Raw genomic sequence first — 23,697 nt, 5'->3', positions numbered from 1 at the left:
TGTTTTTCTCATAATGATTTAATCACACATACATTTACATCATGCAGTCAATCCAAAAAGGTGATATCATCATTAACCTTTAACCTCCCCTCCTCCTCCAATCAGAGCGATTGTGGCCCAGTTCTCTATGGTCCCGTCCCAAATGGAACCCTATTCCCTATGTACCAGAGCCCTACAGGCCCTGGTCAAAAGTACTGCCCTACATAGGAAATAGCATTTGGGACAGACCCTAGGAATGATCCAGTACCTTTGTCCTTATCTGTAAATTATGAAATTGTTGAGTAACTATTACACAGTAATAAAAAAAGTGACTACGCTTTTCTTTAGAATCAATGCAAACAAATTAATTTGGTTGGTAAACACCATGGATAAATGGCTGTTACTGTGCTTCTTGTTCTAGACTTTTCTATTTAATATCCATTACAGTAGAACCCTGGGCAGGTAAGGATAAGGTACTAAGCACTTCGAAGACCATGTTGCAAAGCGTTTACTGTTCTAAAAGTTACAAAGAGGAAACCTTGATAGATGCAAAGCATTGTCCTGTCATAGGTAGAGGCTACCTACCTCTCCCAAACTAGCCTCTAATAACAGAGCATTGTCCTGTCATAGGTATAGGCTACCTACCTCTCCCAAACTAGCCTCTAATAACAGCAAATAGACCACTATGCCAATCATGTAAACAAAGTTACATACATTTAAGTTACATTTATCAGACTTTTGAAAATGCTTTACACTTACCCCCTCATAAGTTAGCACAGGTATGAAGTGTTTTAAAAACGAACCTCATTTTAGGTTTACATTAAAGCGCAGGTGTATCTGGGGAAGAATTTCCAAGTGCTATCAATTTTTATGTATAATCCTTCCAAGACAACTAAAGTTAATTTCATAAACACCATCACCTTGTCCTGGCTAAAGACTATTAAAAAGATTCAACCCTGGTCACACCTAACAATATATTGTTGATATACAGTATAATCGTGTTGGACTCACAAGATGTCAGTGGTTTGATTCATGCTGAGCTACAATCACAGCAATGTTTTTTCAAATGTTTCAGAATTTACACCAGGACATAAAATCTGAATTTACACCAGGACATAAAATCTGAATTTACACCAGGGCATAAAATCTGAATTTACACCAGGACATAAAATCAAGGGGAAACATTTTACTCTCATATATAAGGGGATTCGGGAAGACATTTAAAAAATGCAAGAAGAGAAGTGTAAAATATGTGTATAGTCCTTGGCTCCTGACTAGATATTTGATGAATAAACCATTCCAAAAGACTGACTTCTTTAGGATAGGCTGAGTATGAAATGGCACTGTGTTCACTAGGCCAGAGCCCACTATATAGGGAATAGACTTCTATTTCACACGAAGCCCAAGTTTACCAGCAGACTAAACCAAACTATGTTCCCCACCCGCTCCGTGGTGACGTTTCCCTAGGTACAGATCTAGGATCAGCTTCCCCTCCCCCGATCCTAACCTTTACCATCAGTGGGGGAAATATAAAACTGGATCAGCGGCACTTTCACCCTATTCTCCTTCCTAACCCAAGGCCCCGCTCATCTGACTGGCTGATCAGTGGCAAGGGTGGGCCAATCAAACACTGCCATCCCAACCAATCCAGATACAATTTACTTGTCTAACTAGGGAACAGTGAGACAGACACAGTACAGCAATCCACAGTAAGGTTACATGTGCACTTAGCCTTAGAGCTGACTCTATGGGTAGTTATTATTAGCCTTAGAGCTGACTCTATGGGTAGTAACTGTTAGCCTTAGAGCTGACTCTATGGGTAGTAACTGTTAGTCTTAGAGCTGACTCTATGGGTAGTTATTATTAGCCTTAGAGCTGACTCTATGGGTAGTAACTGTTAGCCTTAGAGCTGACTCTATGGGTAGTTATTATTAGCCTTAGAGCTGACTCTATGGGTAGTAACTGTTAGCCTTAGAGCTGACTCTATGGGTAGTTATTATTAGCCTTAGAGCTGACTCTATGGGTAGTTATTATTAGCCTTAGAGCTGACTCTATGGGTAGTAACTGTTAGTCTTAGAGCTGACTCTATGGGTAGTAACTGTTAGCCTTAGAGCTGACTCTATGGGTAGTAACTGTTAGCCTTAGAGCTGACTCTATGGGTAGTTATTATTAGCCTTAGAGCTGACTCTATGGGTAGTAACTGTTAGCCTTAGAGCTGACTCTATGGGTAGTTATTATTAGCCTTAGAGCTGACTCTATGGGTAGTTATTGTTAGCCTTAGAGCTGACTCTATGGGTAGTAACTGTTAGCCTTAGAGCTGACTCTATGGGTAGTAACTGTTAGCCTTAGAGATACAGATAATTAAAAATATATATTTTTGGAAAAGTCTAATTCTCAATATAAGGCTCTGGGAAAAGTATTGATTCAAACAAAATAGATGGATTGATAAAATATAGCAGTATCCAATAGCATCATTTATTAACGTTGTTTAATCCACTTCACATGACAGGGAGGGCACCACATGGGAGCCCCTTGATAACAATAAGATACTATAAACAGTTCAAATGTACAAAGAAAATGTAAAACAGCAACCAGCCAATATCCTTGGTTTGTTTAGAGAGGAGGTCAGGACAAAGGTGGTGAATGGATGAGAAGACCTAGCTAGGACAGGACGAGCGTGTGTGGGCCATCTAGCTCAGTGGACCGGTAGTCTATGCATGTGCTCCTATGTGCAGATAGATAAATAACAACCGGCATTTAAAACCGTTAAAAACAGCACATTAAATTGACTGAATAGGCTGTGATAAGGTATAGGTAGTGTCCCAAATATAACCATATTCCTTATATAGTGCACTACTTTTGACCAGAGCCCTATTGGTCCTGTTCAAAAGAAGAGCACTATATAAGGGAAAGGGTGTCATTTGGGACGCAGGCATGACAGCTCGCTCCTGATCGGACTCCTCTTTCCTTCTCACATACGTTTAATGTAGCCACCTCACCAGCATGTGGCTTTCTTTCCCTTACACTAAAAACAATGGCTACCACAGGTATTCTGTCATGAAATAAATCCACACTGTAGTCCCACCGCTTGGCATTTCAAATCCAAACACCTCATACGGAAGCAGGTACAGTGCCATATTACACCTGTACAATAGGACAGGAGTGCTCAATCGCCATCTATTCGGTTCAGACCTTTCAACAAGCTTGTAAAATCTATTCAGAGAAAGAAGTGTTGTACAACCAGGAGGATAATAAGGAAATGTGCTGTACAAGAGATTAGTGAAATAACATCTGTGTTATCAATCATCGTTTTCCTCTCATCTGTTTTGAAAACCTGGTTACAGAACATTCAACTTGGCACAGTGCAGACTAAACCTTAAGACAACAAACTGTGCAACGGAACAAAGCTACACATTCAAGTCACGTGTCGTTCATAACACCAAGACTGCCCTCTGTGTCTGTGGTTGGTGGATGTTGTGTTGTTTTCCATATTCAATTCATTTCTTTGTTGTTGTTGTTCATGTTTGTTTCAGAGAGAAGAAACATGAGGGTAGGTGGATCTGTACAGGCAAGGAATATTTCTATATTTCTATTAAAACTCCTCCCTCACTCTAATATATACCCTGCAAGGAGCCAATGGCTGTAATGGGATGACAGGTTGTCAGGGTGATATCCTTCTGCTTCTTCTGTGGTCACGCCCCATCCTGTCCTCAGCTGCTTCAGAGGCGAGAGGAGGAGAGGAACACGTTGTGGGGAGAAGAGAGGGGGAGAGAGGAAGAGAGGAGAAGTGGGGGAGAGATAGAGGGGGGAGGTGAGAACATAAGATGGGAAGAGGGAATATGGGGAAGAGAGGGAAGGTAGGAGAGGGAGAGAGGGATCGTTAGTGGACTTCACCCAGAGATTATTAACACACAATCTTACTGGCATCTTCCTAGAGTGATGTACATGTGGTAATGTGATCGGCACGGGTTAGCAAGAAACAAACATGACTCATATCACTACAGGATCCTTGCTAGCTTTGTCCTCCAGAAAGGTCAAGGCCTTTCAACTACACAGCAGTGTTCTTCAAAGCTTTACTATTTCTAATCTGTTCATTTATGGTAGGAAATCCTTTCAGAAGACTTCTACACTCACAGGCTCTGTGCAGCAGGTTAGCTGTCACTCACACAAGCCTCAACCATTAAAAGGGTAGTTCACCCAAATTGCAAACTGACATATGTTTCCTCACCCTGTAAGCAGTCTGTGGATAAGGTAAGACAGAAACCCATGCATTGCTTTTGTTATGTGTTATGGCTATCATGCCGGCAGTGACCCGTCTGTCTCATCTTTGTATCAGTTCCTGTCTCTACTCTAGCCTCCTGACCTCTGACCTGACCTCAGCGGTCTGAGACCAGGCTCTCCCTCTGTTCCTCATATTCTGCAGTATATTATCCTCATTGAGGCAGTAGTCTCAGTCACCCACTTCTGGTCTGGCTTCACGCCTCCTCCCCTGATGGCCACGGTCTGGCTGTTCTGGTAGAAACCCCCTCCGCTGCGGTTCACATTGGGGTGGGTGGGGGATGCCACTGGGGGCTGGCCAGGACGAATGGGTTTGGCTGTAGAGGGGGCAGAGGGAAGAACACAAGAGTTTAGGAACGGCATCCATTCATATACTGAACAACAATTTGTTTTAAAAGATGCACTGCATTATGGGAGGTGTGTGTGTCTCTCCTCACCGATCTGAGCGGAGTGGCCCCTCCTGGCCATGTTCTTGGCCCTGACGGCCTCTTTGATGCGGTCCACCTCCTGCTGGTAACGTTTGCGGTCGCGTGCCGCGTTCTCTTTGGCCTCCTTCAGGGCTGACTCCAGGGCCTTGACCCGCTCAGCTGTAGCACGCAGACGCTTCTCCAGTTTAGGAAGCTCACAGCGCAGGTCTGCATTATCACGCACCAGCTGAGAAAAAGAAGGAGGGAGAACACAACAAGTTAGTGATCTCCAAAAGCACTAGAAGTGTAGCCTGGTAGGGGAGGGGTTAGCCTGAGTGCCAGTCTGTTAGTGCTAGCTTGTCAACTCCTCCTCACTCACTGTCATGTTTGGCTTGACAAGGACAGCAATGGAATTGGCAACAGCACAAACAGATCTGGGACCAGGCTATGGAGGGTAGGGTGGGGGGGTGGTGATCTGGGACCAGGCTATGGAGGGTAGGGTGGGGGGGGTGATCTGGGACCAGGCTATGGAGGGTAGGGTGGGGGGGTGGTGATCTGGGACCAGGCTATGGAGGGTAGGGTGGGGGGGTGGTGATCTGGGACCAGGCTATGGAGGGTAGGGTGGGGGGGGGGTGATCTGGGACCAGGCTATGGAGGGTAGGGGGGGGGGGGTGGTGATCTGGGACCAGGCTATGGAGGGTAGGGTGGGGGGGGGTGGTGATCTGGGACCAGGCTATGGAGGGTAGGGTGGGGGGGTGGTGATCTGGGACCAGGCTATGGAGGGTAGGGTGGGGGGTGGTGATCTGGGACCAGGCTATGGAGGGTAGGGTGGGGGGGTGGTGATCTGGGACCAGGCTATGGAGGGTAGGGTGGGGGGGGTGGTGATCTGGGACCAGGCTATGGAGGGTAGGGTGGGGGGGTGGTGATCTGAGACCAGGCTATGGAGGGTAGGGTGGGGGGGTGGTGATCTGGGACCAGGCTATGGAGGGTAGGGTGGGGGGGTGGTGATCTGGGACCAGGCTATGGAGGGTAGGGTGGGGGGGTGGTGATCTGGGACCAGGCTATGGAGGGTAGGGTGGGGGGGGTGGTGATCTGGGACCAGGCTATGGAGGGTAGGGTGGGGGGGTGGTGATCTGGGACCAGGCTATGGGGGGTAGGGTGGGGGGGTGGTGATCTGGGACCAGGCTATGGAGAGGGGGGGTGGGGGGGTGGTGATCTGGGACCAGGCTATGGGGGGGTGGGGGGGGTGGTGATCTGGGACCAGGCTATGGAGGGTAGGGTGGGGGGGGGGTGATCTGGGACCAGGCTATGGAGGGAAGGGTGGGGGGGTGGTGATCTGGGACCAGGCTATGGAGGGTAGGGTGGGGGGGTGGTGATCTGGGACCAGGCTATGGGGGGGTGGGGATCTGGGACCAGGCTATGGAGAGGGGGGTGGGGGGGTGTTGATCTGGGACCAGGCTATGGGGGGGGGGGGGGGGGGGGGGTGGTGATCTGGGACCAGGCTATGGGGGGGTAGGGTGGGGGGGTGGTGATCTGGGACCAGGCTATGGAGGGTAGGGTGGGGGGGTGGTGATCTGGGACCAGGCTATGGAGGGTAGGGTGGGGGGTGTTGATCTGGGACCAGGCTATGGGGGGTAGGGTGGGGGGGTGGTGATCTGGGACCAGGCTATGGGGGGGTGGGGGGGGGGGGGGGTGGTGATCTGGGACAAGGCTATGGGGGGGGGGGGGGGGGTGGTGATCTGGGACCAGGCTATGGAGGGTAGGGTGGGGGGGTGGTGATCTGGGACCAGGCTATGGAGGGTAGGGTGGGGGGGTGGTGATCTGGGACCAGGCTATGGAGGGTAGGGTGGGGGGGGTGGTGATCTGGGACCAGGCTATGGAGGGTAGGGTGGGGGGGGTGGTGATCTGGGACCAGGCTATGGGGGGTAGGGTGGGGGGGTGGTGATCTGGGACCAGGCTATGGAGAGGGGGGTGGGGGGGTGGTGATCTGGGACCAGGCTATGGAGAGGGGGGTGGGGGGGTGGTGATCTGGGACCAGGCTATGGAGAAGGGGGTGGGGGGGTGGTGATCTGGGACCAGGCTATGGAGAGGGGGGTGGGGGGGGTGTTGATCTGGGACCAGGCTATGGAGGGTAGGGTGGGGGGGTGATGTGAGACCAGGCTATGGAGGGTGGGGGGGGGGGGGGGGGGGGTGATCTGGGACCAGGCTATGGAGAGGGGGGTGGGAGGGTGGTGATCTGGGACCAGGCTATGGAGAGGGGGGTGGGGGGGGGTGTTGATCTGGGACCAGGCTATGGAGAGGGGGGTGGGGGGGTGGTGATCTGGGACCAGGCTATGGAGAGGGGGGTGGGGGGGGTGTTGATCTGGGACCAGGCTATGGAGAGGGGGGTGGGGGGGGTGGTGATCTGGGACCAGGCTATGGAGAGGGGGGTGGGGGGGGGGGTGATCTGGGACCAGGCTAAGGAGAGGGGGGGTGGGGGGGTGGTGATCTGGGACCAGGCTATGGAGGGGGGGGTGGGGGGGTGGTGATCTGGGACCAGGCTATGGAGAGGGGGGTGGGAGGGTGATCTGGGACCAGGCTATGGGGGGGGGTGGGGGGGTGTTGATCTGGGACCAGGCTATGGAGGGGGGGGGGGGGGGGGGGTGTTGAACAGGGACCAGGCTATGGAGGGAGGGGGGGGGTGGGGGGGTGTTGAACAGGGACCAGGCTATGGAGGGAGGGGGGGGGGGGGTGTTGATCTGGGACCAGGCTATGGAGGGGGGGGTGGGGGGAAAGGGGAAACCCGACTTCAAGTCTCAGAGCGAGTGACGTCACTGATTGAAATGCTATTAGCGCGCACCACCGCTAACTAACTAGCCATTTCACATCGGTTACATTGGGTTCATAGGCGAATTGAGTACATACTTGTTTGTACAGTACAGTACAGAGTACATACCTGTTTGTACAGTACAGTACAGAGTACATACCTGTTTGTATAGTACAGTACAGAGTACATACCTGTTTGTGCAGTACAGTACAGAGTACATACCTGTTTGTATAGTACAGTACAGAGTACATGCCTGTTTGTACAGTACAGTACAGAGTACATACCGGTTTGTACAGTACAGTACAGAGTACATACCTGTTTGTACAGTACAGAGTACATGCCTGTTTGTACAGTACAGAGTACATACCTGTTTGTACAGTACAGTACAGAGTACATGCCTGTTTGTACAGCACAGAGTACATACCTGTTTGTACAGTACAGAGTACATACCTGTTTGAACAGTACAGTACAGAGTACATGCTTTTTTGTACAGTACAGAGTACATACCTGTTTGTACAGTACAGAGTACATACCTGTTTGTACAGTACAGAGTACATACCTGTTTGTGAACCTTGGTAAGCTGCTCCAGGTTGTTCTCCAGAAAGGAGATCTTCTGTTTCTGAGCTGCGCTGCCTCCTGTATCATCAGAGTCCATCTCAGCACTCTTCTTCACTCGGGTAGCCAGGTCCTGGACAAACAGCTTCCTCAGGTTGTGCAGGGTCTGCAGCTCCTTGGCCTGGGAAGGGGGACAAAGAGAGAAGAGGTTAAGGCTATTTCTATGGGAGCGATCCGTTTCTGGATATATCAACGGAGGTGATTGTCCATTAAAAACACACAAACAGTCTTGTCTTTTTACGTATGCAACTGGTCCGAAAATAGTTGATTTGAGTTGTACTTTTGATGGACAAAAACGGACAATGTACAGTAGGTCATTTGGGATTTCATCCGTGTTCATGTGCCTGAGTGTGGCTGCAGTGGAAGGAGAAAGCAGGTGCAGTTATAGACGTCTACTCACCACAGTCTCCTCCAGTCCCTTCAGGTCCTGTCTGGCCTGCTCTCTCCTGTCCTGCATCACCCTGCACAGCACAGCACACACAGCCATTAGCCACAGTTTGACTGTAGTAATATTGGACAGGTCATAGTGCTAAACAAAGCTAACCAGAAGTGACACTTCTATAGTAAGCATGTTAGGTGGGCCCTAGTGAACAACATCATTGTATATGGTGTGGTAGGTAGCCTAGTGGTTAGAGTGTAGGGGCGGTAGGTAGCCTAGTGGTTAGAGTGTAGGGGCGGTAGGTAGCCTAGTGGTTAGAGTGTAGGGGCGGTAGGTAGCCTAGTGGTTAGAGTGTAGGGGCGGCAGGTAGCCTAGTGGTTAGAGTGTAGGGGCGGCAGGTAGCCTAGTGGTTAGAGTGTAGGGGTGATAGGTAGCCTAGTGGTTAGAGTGTAGGGACGGCAGGTAGCCTAGTGGTTAGAGTGTAGGGGTGGTAGGTAGCCTAGTGGTTAGAGTGTAGGGGCGGTAGGTAGCCTAGTGGTTAGAGTGTAGGGGTGGTAGGTAGACTAGTGGTTAGAGGGTAGGGGCGGCAGGTAGCCTAGTGGTTAGAGTGTAGGGGCGGTAGGTAGCCTAGTGGTTAGAGTGTAGAGGGGGTAGGTAGCCTAGTGGTTAGAGTGTAGGGGCGGTAGGTAGCCTAGTGGTTAGAGTGTAGGGGCGGTAGGTAACCTAGTGGTTAGAGTGTAGGGGTGGTAGGTAGCCTAGTGGTTAGAGTGTAGGGGCGGTAGGTAGCCTAGTGGTTAGAGTGTAGGGGTGGTAGGTAGCCTAGTGGTTAGAGTGTAGGGGCGGTAGGTAGCCTAGTGGTTAGAGTGTAGGGGCGGCAGGTAGCCTAGTGGTTAGAGTGTAGGGGTGGTAGGTAGCCTAGTGGTTAGAGTGTTGGGGCGGCAGGTAGCCTAGTGGTTAGAGTGTAGGGGCGGCAGGTAGCCTAGTGGTTAGAGTGTAGGGGCGGCAGGTAGCCTAGTGGTTAGAGTGTAGGGGTGATAGGTAGCCTAGTGGTTAGAGTGTAGGGACGGCAGGTAGCCTAGTGGTTAGAGTGTAGGGGTGGTAGGTAGCCTAGTGGTTAGAGTGTAGGGGCGGTAGGTAGCCTAGTGGTTAGAGTGTAGGGGTGGTAGGTAGACTAGTGGTTAGAGGGTAGGGGCGGCAGGTAGCCTAGTGGTTAGAGTGTAGGGGCGGTAGGTAGCCTAGTGGTTAGAGTGTAGAGGGGGTAGGTAGCCTAGTGGTTAGAGTGTAGGGGCGGTAGGTAGCCTAGTGGTTAGAGTGTAGGGGCGGTAGGTAACCTAGTGGTTAGAGTGTAGGGGTGGTAGGTAGCCTAGTGGTTAGAGTGTAGGGGCGGTAGGTAGCCTAGTGGTTAGAGTGTAGGGGTGGTAGGTAGCCTAGTGGTTAGAGTGTAGGGGCGGGTAGGTAGCCTAGTGGTTAGAGTGTAGGGGCGGCAGGTAGCCTAGTGGTTAGAGTGTAGGGGTGGTAGGTAGCCTAGTGGTTAGAGTGTTGGGCCGGTAACCAAAAGGTTGCTACATCGAATCCCTGAGCTGACAAGGTAACAATCTGTTGTTCTGCCCCTGAACAAGGCAGTTAACCCACTGTTCCTAGGCCGTCATTGAAAATAAGAATGTAACTGACTTGACTAGTTAAATAAAGGTTCAATAATCCAGAATAAAGTATTCACACACCACAGGACCTTAGCTATCACATGCTGTCTGTAGGTGTATGTAACATACGTGAGCTAGTTAAATAAAGGTTCAATAATCCAGAATAAAGTATTCACACACCACAGGACCTTAGCTATCACATGTTGTCTGTAGGTGTATGTAACATACGTGAGCTAGTTAAATAAAGGTTCAATAATCCAGAATAAAGTATTCACACACCACAGGACCTTAGCTATCACATGTTGTCTGTAGGTGTATGTAACGTACGTGAGCTAGTTAAATAAAGGTTCAATAATCCAGAATAAAGTATTCACACACCACAGGACCTTAGCTATCACATGCTGTCTGTAGGTGTATGTAACGTACGTGAGCTAGTTAAATAAAGGTTCAATAATCCAGAATAAAGTATTCACACACCACAGGACCTTAAGCTATCACATGCTGTCTGTAGGTGTATGTAACGTACGTGAGCTAGTTAAATAAAGGTTCAATAATCCAGAATAAAGTATTCACACACCACAGGACCTTAGCTATCACATGCTGTCTGTAGGTGTATGTAACGTACGTGAGCTAGTTAAATAAAGGTTCAATAATCCAGAATAAAGTATTCACACACCACAGGACCTTAGCTATCACATGCTGTCTGTAGGTGTATGTAACGTACGTGAGCTAGTTAAATAAAGGTTCAATAATCCAGAATAAAGTATTCACACACCACAGGACCTTAGCTATCACATGCTGTCTGTAGGTGTATGTAACGTACGTGAGCTAGTTAAATAAAGGTTCAATAATCCAGAATAAAGTATTCACACACCACAGGACCTTAGCTATCACATGCTGTCTGTAAGTGTATGTAACATACGTGAGCTAGTTAAATAAAGGTTCAATAATCCAGAATAAAGTATTCACACACCACAGGACCTTAGCTATCACATGCTGTTTGTAGGTGTATGTAACGTACGTGAGCTAGTTAAATAAAGGTTCAATAATCCAGAATAAAGTATTCACACACCACAGGACCTTAGCTATCACATGCTGTCTGTAGGTGTATGTAACATACGTGAGCTAGTTAAATAAAGGTTCAATAATCCAGAATAAAGTATTCACACACCACAGGACCTTAGCTATCCATGCTGTCTGTAGGTGTATGTAACATACGTGAGCTAGTTAAATAAAGGTTCAATAATCCAGAATAAAGTATTCACACACCACAGGACCTTAGCTATCACATGCTGTCTGTAGGTGTATGTAACGTACGTGAGCTAGTTAAATAAAGGTTCAATAATCCAGAATAAAGTATTCACACACCACAGGACCTTAGCTATCACATGCTGTCTGTAGGTGTATGTAACGTACGTGAGCTAGTTAAATAAAGGTTCAATAATCCAGAATAAAGTATTCACACACCACAGGACCTTAGCTATCACATGCTGTCTGTAGGTGTATGTAACGTACGTGAGCTAGTTAAATAAAGGTTCAATAATCCAGAATAAAGTATTCACACACCACAGGACCTTAGCTATCACATGCTGTCTGTAGGTGTATGTAACGTACGTGAGCTAGTTAAATAAAGGTTCAATAATCCAGAATAAAGTATTCACACACCACAGGACCTTAGCTATCACATGCTGTCTGTAGGTGTATGTAACGTACGTGAGCTAGTTAAATAAAGGTTCAATAATCCAGAATAAAGTATTCACACACCACAGGACCTTAGCTATCACATGCTGTCTGTAGGTGTATTTAACATACGTGAGCTAGTTAAATAAAGGTTAAATAATCCAGAATAAAGTATTCACACACCACAGGACCTTAGCTATCACATGTTGTCTGTAGGTGTATGTAACGTACGTGAGCTAGTTAAATAAAGGTTCAATAATCCAGAATAAAGTATTCACACACCACAGGACCTTAGCTATCACATGCTGTCTGTAGGTGTATGTAACATACGTGAGCTAGTTAAATAAAGGTTCAATAATCCAGAATAAAGTATTCACACACCACAGGACCTTAGCTATCACATGCTGTCTGTAGGTGTATGTAACGTACGTGAGCTAGTTAAATAAAGGTTCAATAATCCAGAATAAAGTATTCACACACCACAGGACCTTAGCTATCACATGCTGTCTGTAGGTGTATTTAACATACGTGAGCTAGTTAAATAAAGGTTAAATAATCCAGAATAAAGTATTCACACACCACAGGACCTTAGCTATCACATGCTGTCTGTAGGTGTATGTAACGTACGTGAGCTAGTTAAATAAAGGTTCAATAATCCAGAATAAAGTATTCACACACCACAGGACCTTAGCTATCACATGCTGTCTGTAGGTGTATGTAACGTACGTGAGCTAGTTAAATAAAGGTTCAATAATCCAGAATAAAGTATTCACACACCACAGGACCTTAGCTATCACATGCTGTCTGTAGGTGTATGTAACGTACGTGAGCTAGTTAAATAAAGGTTCAATAATCCAGAATAAAGTATTCACACACCACAGGACCTTAGCTATCACATGCTGTCTGTAGGTGTATGTAACGTACGTGAGCTAGTTAAATAAAGGTTCAATAATCCAGAATAAAGTATTCACACACCACAGGACCTTAGCTATCACATGCTGTCTGTAGGTGTATGTAACATACGTGAGCTAGTTAAATAAAGGTTCAATAATCCAGAATAAAGTATTCACACACCACAGGACCTTAGCTATCACATGCTGTCTGTAGGTGTATGTAACGTACGTGAGCTAGTTAAATAAAGGTTCAATAATCCAGAATAAAGTATTCACACACCACAGGACCTTAGCTATCACATGCTGTCTGTAGGTGTATTTAACATACGTGAGCTAGTTAAATAAAGGTTAAATAATCCAGAATAAGTATTCACACACCACAGGACCTTAGCTATCACATGCTGTCTGTAGGTGTATGTAACATACGTGAGCTAGTTAAATAAAGGTTCAATAATCCAGAATAAAGTATTCACACACCACAGGACCTTAGCTATCACATGCTGTCTGTAGGTGTATGTAACGTACGTGAGCTAGTTAAATAAAGGTTCAATAATCCAGAATAAAGTATTCACACACCACAGGACCTTAGCTATCACATGCTGTCTGTAGGTGTATGTAACGTACGTGAGCTAGTTAAATAAAGGTTCAATAATCCAGAATAAAGTATTCACACACCACAGGACCTTAGCTATCACATGCTGTCTGTAGGTGTATGTAACATACGTGAGCTAGTTAAATAAAGGTTCAATAATCCAGAATAAAGTATTCACACACCACAGGACCTTAGCTATCACATGCTGTCTGTAGGTGTATGTAACGTACGTGAGCTCGTGAAGCTTCCGGCTCTTCTCCTGGTCAGTGGACTTGAGTTTGTCGTGTTCCACCCTGAGGCGCTCCTGTTCGAGCATGATCTTCTGGTTCAGACTGGAGGAGAACAACAACACGGTGAGCCCAGCGTAGTTATCTCCTATTCCCTTTATAGTGCACTACTACCCTCACTATGGGCCCTGGTCAAATGTAATACACTGTAATGGGAATACGGTGACATTTACTACGTGACCACAACAGTTAACAGTAGACAGTGTGTGTGTGTGTGTGTGTGTGTCTGTGTGTGTGTGTGTCTGTGTGTGTGTGTCTGTGTGTGTGTGTGTGTGTCTGTGTGTGTGTCTGTGTGTGTGTGTGTGTGTCTGTGTGTGTGTGTGTGTGTGTGTGTCTGTGTGTGTGTGTCTGTGTGTGGTGTGTGTGTGTCTGTGTGTGTGTGTGTGTCTGTGTGTCTCTGTGTGTGTGTCTGTGTGTCTGTGTGTGTGTGTGTCTTACTCCTGCAGTTCAGTCATGAGGTGTTCCTTCCTGTCCAGTTCATCTCTCAGACTGCTGATCTGTTTGTGATGGACCTCACGGTGACCAGCGATCTGCTGCTCCACAGCCTCCTGGGGACGCAACACACAGGTCAATAGGTCAACTGAAACAACAGCTCCAGCTCCTGACGCCACGAAGGCGGAAAGGAAAGTCAGACTGCTCCAAACTGTACATACAATCGATAATACTTAGACATCCCGCGTCTCCCCAATATATAGAAATATATATGAACCATAACATATGATCATTGTGGTTCTATAGTACGAACAGGGTGACATACCTTGACCTCATTAGCAGATTGGATCTCGTTCTCCTTCTCCATGGCTGTGACTTTCTCTGCAAAAACAAAAACATTTGACCTTTGTCACTAGATGGAACTATATGTTCTAAATCCGTTTAGAGAAGTTTATAAGGAATGTAATCTATTATGTGTCATCGATGCATACAGAGCAGCTGGGTGTGTCTGCTACAGCGACTGGGTGTGTGTTACAGCGGCTGGGTGTGTGTTACAGAGGCTGGGTGTTTGTTACAGAGGCTGGGTGTGTGTTACAGAGGCTGGGTGTTTGTTACAGAGGCTGGGTGTTTGTTACAGCGGCTGGGTGTTTGTTACAGAGGCTGGGTGTGTGTTACAGCGGCTGGGTGTTTGTTACAGTGGCTGGGTGTTTGTTACAGAGGCTGGGTGTGTGTTACAGCGGCTGGGTGTTTGTTACAGTGGCTGGGTGTTTGTTACCCTGGGCACTGATCTTGACCAGTTCCTCGTTCAGAGAGTCAACGTTCTCCTCCAGCTGTCTCTTCTTCTGCTCCACGTTCTGAAGGTACTCTGTCAGGGACTTGATCTTAGCCTCATGCTGCAGGGGGAGATGGACATTACTACAACATTACTACATTTCATTATTATGTTACTACATTACTATATTATTACATTACTATATATTATTACTATATTATATTACTACATTATTATATTACTACATGACTATTATATTACTACATTACTATATATTATTATATTACTATATATTATTACTATATTATATTACTACATTATTATATTACTACATGACTATTAATATATTACTATATATTATCACTACATTATTATATTACTACATGACTATTAATATATTACTACATTACTACATTATATTACTACATTTCATTATTATATTATATCTTTATAAATATATTATATTACTTCATTACTATATTATATTACTATATTATATTACATTACTACATTATATTAGTATATTATATTACTACATTACTACATTACTATATTATATGATATTACTACATGACTATATTACATTACTACATGACTACGGCAGGTAGCCTTGTGGTTAGAGCATTGGGCCAGTAACCGAAAGGTTGCTGGATTGAATCCTCGAGCTGACTAGGTAAAAATCTGCCGTTCTGCTCCTGAGCAAAGCAGTTAACCCACTGTTCCCCGGGCGCCGAAGACGTGGATGTCGATTAAGGCAGACCCCCGCACCTCTCTGATTCAGATGCATTCAGTTGTACAACTGACTAGGTATCCCCCTTTCCCGTTACTATATTACCACTATACAGGGTCTTTATAGAGAAGGGGTTCAAGCGGATGCAGATAAATCTGTTGGATTCTTTTGGAGGTCTAACTGTCAATTTGTGAAACTAGCACCATTTTGTTGGATTTCAAGAGGCAGTGGGTGAGAAGTAACAGGATAATGATGGCGAGTAGCCACTGCTGTACCTGTTGTGCCTGAGAGTTGTTACACGACTCAACCTGCAACGGAATTGCTTCTTGATTGCTTTGTGAAACCACCCCCCGCAACTAATCTTTTCAACTTGGTGCAACTAGTTGCAAGCAACAGCAAATCAAAATGAATGCTTTGTCACATGATCCATTCGAAGGTACGGACACAGATAGAACAAAGAGCCAGATAAACTCAGCAAAAAAAGAAACGGCCCTTTTTCAGGACCCTGTCTTTCAAAGATAATTCGTAAAAATCCAAATAACTTCACAGATCTTGATTGTAAAGGGTTTAAACACTGTTTCCCATGCTTGTTCAATGAACCATAAACAATTAATAAACATGCACCTGTGGAACGGTCGTTAAGACACTAACAGCTTACAGACGGTAGGCAATTAAGATCAGTTATGAAAGCTTAGGACACTAAAGAGGCCTTTCTACTGACTGAAAAACACCAAAAGAAAGATCCCCAGGGTCCCTGCTCATCTGCGTGAACGTCCCTTAGGCATGCTGCAAGGAGGCATGAGGACTGCAAATGTGGCCAGGGCAATACATTGCAATGTCCGTACTGTGAGACGCCTAAGACAGCGCTACAGGGAGACAGGACGGACAGCTGATCGTCCTCGCAGTGGCAGACCACATGTAACAACACCTGCACAGGATCAGTACATCCGAACATCACACCTGCAGGACAGGTACAGGATGGCAACAACAACTGCCCAAGTTACGCACAATCTCTCCATCAGTGCTCAGACTGTCCGCAATAGGCTGAGAGAGGCTGGACTGAGGGCTTGTAGGCCTGTTGTAAGGCAGGTCCTCACCAGACATCACCGGCAACAACGTCTCCTATGGGCACAAACCCATCGTCGCTGGACCAGACAGGACTGGCAAAAAGGGCTCTTCACTGACGAGTCGTGGTTTTGTCTCACCAGGGGTGATGGTCGGATTCACGTTTATCGTCGAAGGAATGAGCGTTACACCGAGGCCTGTACTCAGGAGCGGGATCCATTTGGAGGTGGAGGGTCCGTCATGGTCTGGGGCGGTGTGTCACAGCATCATCGGACTGAGCTTGTTGTCATTGCAGGCAATCTCAACACTGTGCGTTACAGGGAAGACATCCTCCTCCCTCATGTGGTACCCTTCCTGCAGGCTCATCCTGACATGACCCTCCAGCATGACAATGCCACCAGCCATACTGCTCGTTCTGTGTGTGATTTCCTGCAAGACAGGAATGCCAGTGTTCTGCCATGGCCAGCGAAGAGCCCGGATCTCAATCCCATTGAGCATGTCTGGGACCTTTTGGATTTGAGGGTGAGGGCTAGGGCCATTCCCCCCAGAAATGTCTGGGAACTTGCAGGTGCCTTGGTGGAAGAGTGGGGTAACATCTCACAGCAAGAACTGGCAAATCTGGTGCAGTCCATGAGGAGGAGATGCACTGCCGTTCTTAATGCAGCTGGTGGCCACACCAGATACTGACTGTTACTTTTGATTTTGACCCCCCCCCTTTGTTCAGGGACACATTGTTCAATTTCTGTTAGTCACATGTCTGTGGAACTTGTTCAGTTTATGTCTGTTGTTGAATCTTGTTACGTTCATACAAATATTTGCACATGTTAAGTTTGCTGAAAATAAACACAGTTGACAGTGAGAGGACGTTTCTTTTTATGCTGAGTTATTTCACCGCATGTATAATCTGAAGCATCCGGTTAGAATTTCCGCTACCCACCAAATATGGTGATGAGAGGAAGCCCCAAGGCCGGCAGTGGGAGAAGATGGAGCTAGATAAAACTGAGCCGACATTCTGCTGATTTTCTCATGGAAGAAAAGCCCGATCTCAATCCAGTTTTCTGTTCCCAAAGCTAGAATCTGTTATGAACAGAGTGCACTAAGTTTTGTAGACGTGACCCTTTGCCAAAGTCACATTTTTTTGTGTTGTTTACAAGGAGTGCAAGGTCGAATTGAGTTGTTGCGCACTCACACTTGACAGAGGTGTTCTGTAACGGAAATATACAACTACATGCTAGAACTCTCTAGCTCATGCCTGGCTCTGCCCACCTCCTTCATTTGCTTCCACTGAAAACAACACAGACTAACTATCTTGGGTTAGTTATAAATATCTTTGGGTCAGAACTCCTGCCCAGTTGCCATGTCAACAACACAGCTGCCAGTGCTGTGGGAGCCTTGATGAAGGTGGACAGAAGAGAGATTTGCTAAACGGGAGCTGTATAAATAAATATTGGCATCAAAGCAAGTAAAGGTTTATGTACATGGTTTGGCAGCCAATAAATGTCATTTCGGAAGTGAACTCAGGCCTCTCTAAACAGTTTCAACTGAACTTGTTCAACATGAACTGCGCCACTAGCTAGCTAGCTTAGTTTGTTGCTAGCTCGGTTAGATGGTTGCTAGCTAGCTAGCTTGATAAAACAGTGCCGCCGATTTCATTTTGGCTCGCTAGCAAAATTGTACAGCCAGAATGTTGTCTAAATCAATCCTTATACAATAACTAAACGGTTGGATAAACAATTACATTTGTGAAAATCCCGATTTCATGCAGCAGATGACATTGGGTGGGTTTAGAATTCCCAAACCATGTGGAATGATATGACAAAACAAAAGCAGCTTCAATTTGATTGGCTGTTGCATGCAATTTCAGTTGCGTTTGAGTTGCTTCGTGTATCAGCAAAGTTGCTTGAAATTATGTCACTTACAACGGCAACAGAAACTCAGCCTGAGAATGCAGTGTGTTGGATGTTAGTCTATGATAAGTAGCAGACCTGTTGGATCCTCAGCTGACAGGCGGCCAGCTCCTGCTCGTTCTCGTCCATCTTCTGGTTGCTCTCTGACTGGGTGCTCTCCAGCTGTCTACAGCGTTTCACCATGGTCTTCACCTCCGACTTCATCTTACTGATGTAGAGACGAGCCACCGTGAACTCCTCGTCTATCAGACCACTGCCCTCGTGTTGCTGGGGGAGGGGGAGGGAGGGAGACGAGAGAGAGAGAGAGACAGCGGTAGAAAGAAAGAAGGGCAAGGTTATCATTTTATTCAGGTTTAGGGGAAACAGATATTACATATATCCTTTAGATGCTTATAACATAATAACCATCTTTTGGAATGTCATGTGGTGACGTGTCATTTCCTGTTTACCTTGATGTCGTTGCTGCCCACGGCGATGCCAATCTCTGCCAGGTCTTTGAGTAGTGATGACATCATCTCACTGGTCCTCTTCTTCTGGTGGTTGGTCAGGTCCTTCACTTTCTGCAGCTCAGAGTCAATGGACGTCAGGACAGTCTGGAAACAGACAAAACACATTCTTATTTTAACATAACATGGACAAAAATAGAGGTATGACTGACTTATACAGATACCAAAAAACAACACGCAGGTCTTAAAACGTATTACAATATGAATAGACAGCTTTCTTCATGAGGAGTGGACATTGTCTCACTGATTTCTGGTTGAGCTCTTCGCTGAGCATCTCAAACTCCGTGGTCTTCAGCTCCACTTCCTGACTCTTCTGGTCGTAGTTAACAGCCAGCTCCTCCAGGGCCTGCAGCACCTCCTTCACCTACAACACCACAATAACAATATGATGATCCTTCACCTACAACACCACAATAACAATATGATGATCCTTCACCTACAACACCACAATAACAATATGATGATCCTTCACCTACAACACCACAATAACAATATGATGATCCTTCACCTACAACACCACAATAACAATATGATGATCCTTCACCTACAACACCACAATAACAATATGATTATCCTTCACCTACAACACCACAATAACAATATGATGATCCTTCACCTACAACACCACAATAACAATATGATGATCCTTCACCTACAACACCACAATAACAATATGATGATCCTTCACCTACAACACCACAATAACAATATGATGATCCTTCACCTACAACACCACAATAACAATATGATGATCCTTCACCTACAACACCACAATAACAATATGATGATCCTTCACCTACAACACCACAATAACAATATGATGATCCTTCACCTACAACACCACAATAACAATATGATGATCCTTCACCTACAACACCACAATAACAATATGATTATCCTTCACCTACAACACCACAATAACAATATGATGATCCTTCACCTACAACACCACAATAACAATATGATTATCCTTCACCTACAACACCACAATAACAATATGATGATCCTTCACCTACAACACCACAATAACAATATGATTATCCTTCACCTACAACACCACAGCAGCATTAACAGCACCATTAATAATAACAATATTATTATCCTTCACCTACAACACCACAGCAGCATTAACAGTACCATTAATAATAACAATATGATTATCCTTCACCTACAACACCACAGCAGCATTAACAGTACCATTAATAATAACAATATGATTATCCTTCACCTACAACACCACAGCAGCATTAACAGCACCATTAATAATAACAATATGATAATCCTTCACCTACAACACCACCGCAGCATTAACAGTACCATTAATAATAACAATATGATAATCCTTCACCTACAACACCACAGCAGCATTAACAGTACCATGAATAATAACAATATGATTATCCTTCACCTACAACACCACAGCAGCATTAACAGTACCATTAATAATAACAATATTATTATCCTTCACCTACAACACCACAGCAGCATTAACAGCACCATTAATAATAACAATATGATTATCCTTCACCTACAACACCACAGCAGCATTAACAGCACCATTAATAATAACAATATGATTATCCTTCACCTACAACACCACAGCAGCATTAACAGTACCATTAATAATAACAATATTATTATCCTTCACCTACAACACCACAGCAGCATTAACAGCACCATTAATAATAACAATATGATTATCCTTCACCTACAACACCACAGCAGCATTAACAGTACCATTAATAATAACAATATGATTATCCTTCACCTACAACACCACAATAACAATATTATTATCCTTCACCTACAACACCACAGCAGCATTAACAGCACCATTAATAATAACAATATTATAATCCTTCACCTACAACACCACAATAACAATATTATTATCCTTCACCTACAACACCACAGCAGCATTAACAGCACCATTAATAATAACAATATTATAATCCTTCACCTACAACACCACAGCAGCATTAACAGCACCATTAATAATAACAATATGATTATCCTTCACCTACAACACCACAGCAGCATTAACAGCACCATTAATAATAACAATATGATTATCCTTCACCTACAACACCACAGCAGCATTAACAGCACCATTAATAATAACAATATTATAATCCTTCACCTACAACACCACAATAACAATATTATTATCCTTCACCTACAACACCACAGCAGCATTAACAGCACCATTAATAATAACAATATTATAATCCTTCACCTACAACACCACAGCAGCATTAACAGCACCATTAATAATAACAATATGATTATCCTTCACCTACAACACCACAGCAGCATTAACAGCACCATTAATAATAACAATATGATTATCCTTCACCTACAACACCACAGCAGCATTAACAGCACCATTAATAATAACAATATTATTATCCTTCACCTACAACACCACAGCAGCATTAACAGCACCATTAATAATAACAATATGATTATCCTTCACCTACAACACCACAGCAGCATTAACAGCACCATTAATAATAACAATATGATTATCCTTCACCTACAACACCACAGCAGCATTAACAGCACCATTAATAATAACAATATTATAATCCTTCACCTACAACACCACAGCAGCATTAACAGCACCATTAATAATAACAATATTATAATCCTTCACCTACAACACCACAGCAGCATTAACAGCACCATTAATAATAACAATATGATTATCCTTCACCTACAACACCACAGCAGCATTAACAGCACCATTAATAATAACAATATTATAATCCTTCACCTACAACACCACAATAACAATATTATTATCCTTCACCTACAACACCACAGCAGCATTAACAGCACCATTAATAATAACAATATTATAATCCTTCACCTACAACACCACAGCAGCATTAACAGCACCATTAATAATAACAATATGATTATCCTTCACCTACAACACCACAGCAGCATTAACAGTACCATTAATAATAACAATATGATTATCCTTCACCTACAACACCACAGCAGCATTAACAGTACCATTAATAATAACAATATGATTATCCTTCACCTACAACACCACAGCAGCATTAACAGCACCATTAATAATAACAATATGATTATCCTTCACCTCATCCTTGGAAGCCTCGTTCTCAGCCTGCAGGCGGTTCAGCTCCGACTGCAGGTTGTCATGGTCGCGTCGCGATGACACCAGCAGCTACACACACACACACACACACACACACAGAAGTGAAAAGTCAGACCATGACATAGATAGAAAGGTCATTTAGCTAACATACAGTTTGATTACTTTGATTGAGGTTCAATAATCTTTAACCAGAATTACAGTAACAATAAGATGACAACAGCCCAGCCAACACTCACCTCCTCCTGGTCCAACATCTGATGCTTCAGCTTCTCAGCCAGCTGGCTCTGCTGGTTTATCTCATCATCCTGGACACACAGAGAGAGGACAGCAGAGAGAGAGGACAGCAGGGAGAGGACAGCAGAGAGAGGACAGCAGAGAGAGGACAGCAGAGAGAGGACAGCAAAGAGAGAGGACAGCAGAGAGAGAGGACAGTAGAAGGAGGACAGCAGAGAGAGAGGACAGCAGAAGGAGGACAGCAGAGAGAGAGGACAGCAGAGAGAGAGGACAGCAGAGAGAGAGGACAGCAGAGAGAGAGGACAGCAGAGAGGACAGCAGAGAGAGGACAGCAGAGAGAGGACAGCAGAGAGAGAGGACAGCAGAGAGAGAGGACAGCAGAGAGAGAGGACAGTAGAAGGAGGACAGCAGAGAGAGATGACAGCAGAGAGAGGACAGCAGAGAGAGAGGACAGCAGAGAGAGAGGACAGCAGAGAGAGAGGACAGTAGAAGGAGGACAGCAGAGAGAGAGGACAGCAGAGAGAGAGGACAGTAGGAGGACAGCAGAGAGAGAGGACAGCAGAGAGAGAGGACAGCAGAGAGAGAGGACAGTAGAGAGAGAGAGGACAGTAGAAGGAGGACAGCAGAGAGAGATGACAGCAGAGAGAGGACAGCAGAGAGAGAGGACAGCAGAGAGAGAGGACAGTAGAAGGAGGACAGTAGAAGGAGGACAGCAGAGAGAGAGGACAGCAGAGAGAGATGACAGCAGAGAGAGAGGACAGCAGAGAGAGAGGACAGCAGAGAGAGAGGACAGGGTTAGCATCATCATCCTTCAAACACATGCTCCAACTTGGGGCAAACTGGACAGTAAACTACACTACATGACCAAAAGTATGTGGACACCTGCTCGGAACATCTCATTCTGAAATCATGGGCATTAATATGGAGTTGGCCCCCCCTTTTCTGCTATAACAGCCTCCACTCTTCAGGGAAGGCTTTCCACTAGATGTTGGAACATTACTGCTATAACAGCCTCCACTCTTCTGGGAAGGCGTTCCACTAGATGTTGGAACATTGCTGCCATAACAGCCTCCACTCTTCAGGGAAGGCTTTCCACTAGATGTTGGAACATTACTGCTATAACAGCCTCCACTCTTCTGGGAAGGCTTTCCACTAGATGTTGGAACATTGCTGCTATAACAGCCTCCACTCTTCTGGGAAGGCTTTCCACTAGATGTTGGAACATTACTGCTATAACAGCCTCCCCTCTTCTGGGAAGGCTTTCCACTAGATGTTGGAACATTACTGCTATAACAGCCTTCACTCTTCAGGGAAGGCTTTCCACTAGATGTTGGAACATTACTGCTATAACAGCCTCCACTCTTC

The 23,697-nt window shown here is 45.4% G+C and overlaps 1 protein-coding gene across 2 annotated transcripts in view; it reads right to left on the bottom strand.

The window, feature by feature from the left end:
* The window catches only part of LOC115157476 (kinesin-1 heavy chain), a 53,201-nt gene continuing 29,504 nt past the window's right edge, over nt 1-23,697 (bottom strand). The window contains exons 12-25 of one of the 2 annotated variants that reach the window (XM_029705747.1): nt 22,335-22,403; nt 22,081-22,167; nt 19,213-19,332; nt 18,912-19,055; nt 18,541-18,729; nt 14,764-14,881; nt 14,314-14,369; nt 13,995-14,104; nt 13,500-13,601; nt 8,486-8,546; nt 8,030-8,206; nt 4,695-4,911; nt 4,442-4,574; nt 1-3,696 (exon numbers count right to left, since the gene is read on the bottom strand). In XM_029705747.1, coding sequence (XP_029561607.1) covers nt 3,690-3,696; nt 4,442-4,574; nt 4,695-4,911; nt 8,030-8,206; nt 8,486-8,546; nt 13,500-13,601; nt 13,995-14,104; nt 14,314-14,369; nt 14,764-14,881; nt 18,541-18,729; nt 18,912-19,055; nt 19,213-19,332; nt 22,081-22,167; nt 22,335-22,403 — 1,590 coding nt within the window. In that variant the 3' untranslated portion in view covers nt 1-3,689. The remainder of the gene's footprint in view (nt 3,697-4,441; nt 4,575-4,694; nt 4,912-8,029; nt 8,207-8,485; nt 8,547-13,499; nt 13,602-13,994; nt 14,105-14,313; nt 14,370-14,763; nt 14,882-18,540; nt 18,730-18,911; nt 19,056-19,212; nt 19,333-22,080; nt 22,168-22,334; nt 22,404-23,697) is intronic. The other variant, XM_029705749.1, reaches the window with a different exon arrangement.

This window comes from Salmo trutta, chromosome 21, assembly GCF_901001165.1.
Source record: "Salmo trutta chromosome 21, fSalTru1.1, whole genome shotgun sequence".
NCBI classification, from domain to species: Eukaryota; Metazoa; Chordata; class Actinopteri; order Salmoniformes; family Salmonidae; genus Salmo; species Salmo trutta.
This window is presented reverse-complemented; position numbering and strand designations above follow the sequence as displayed.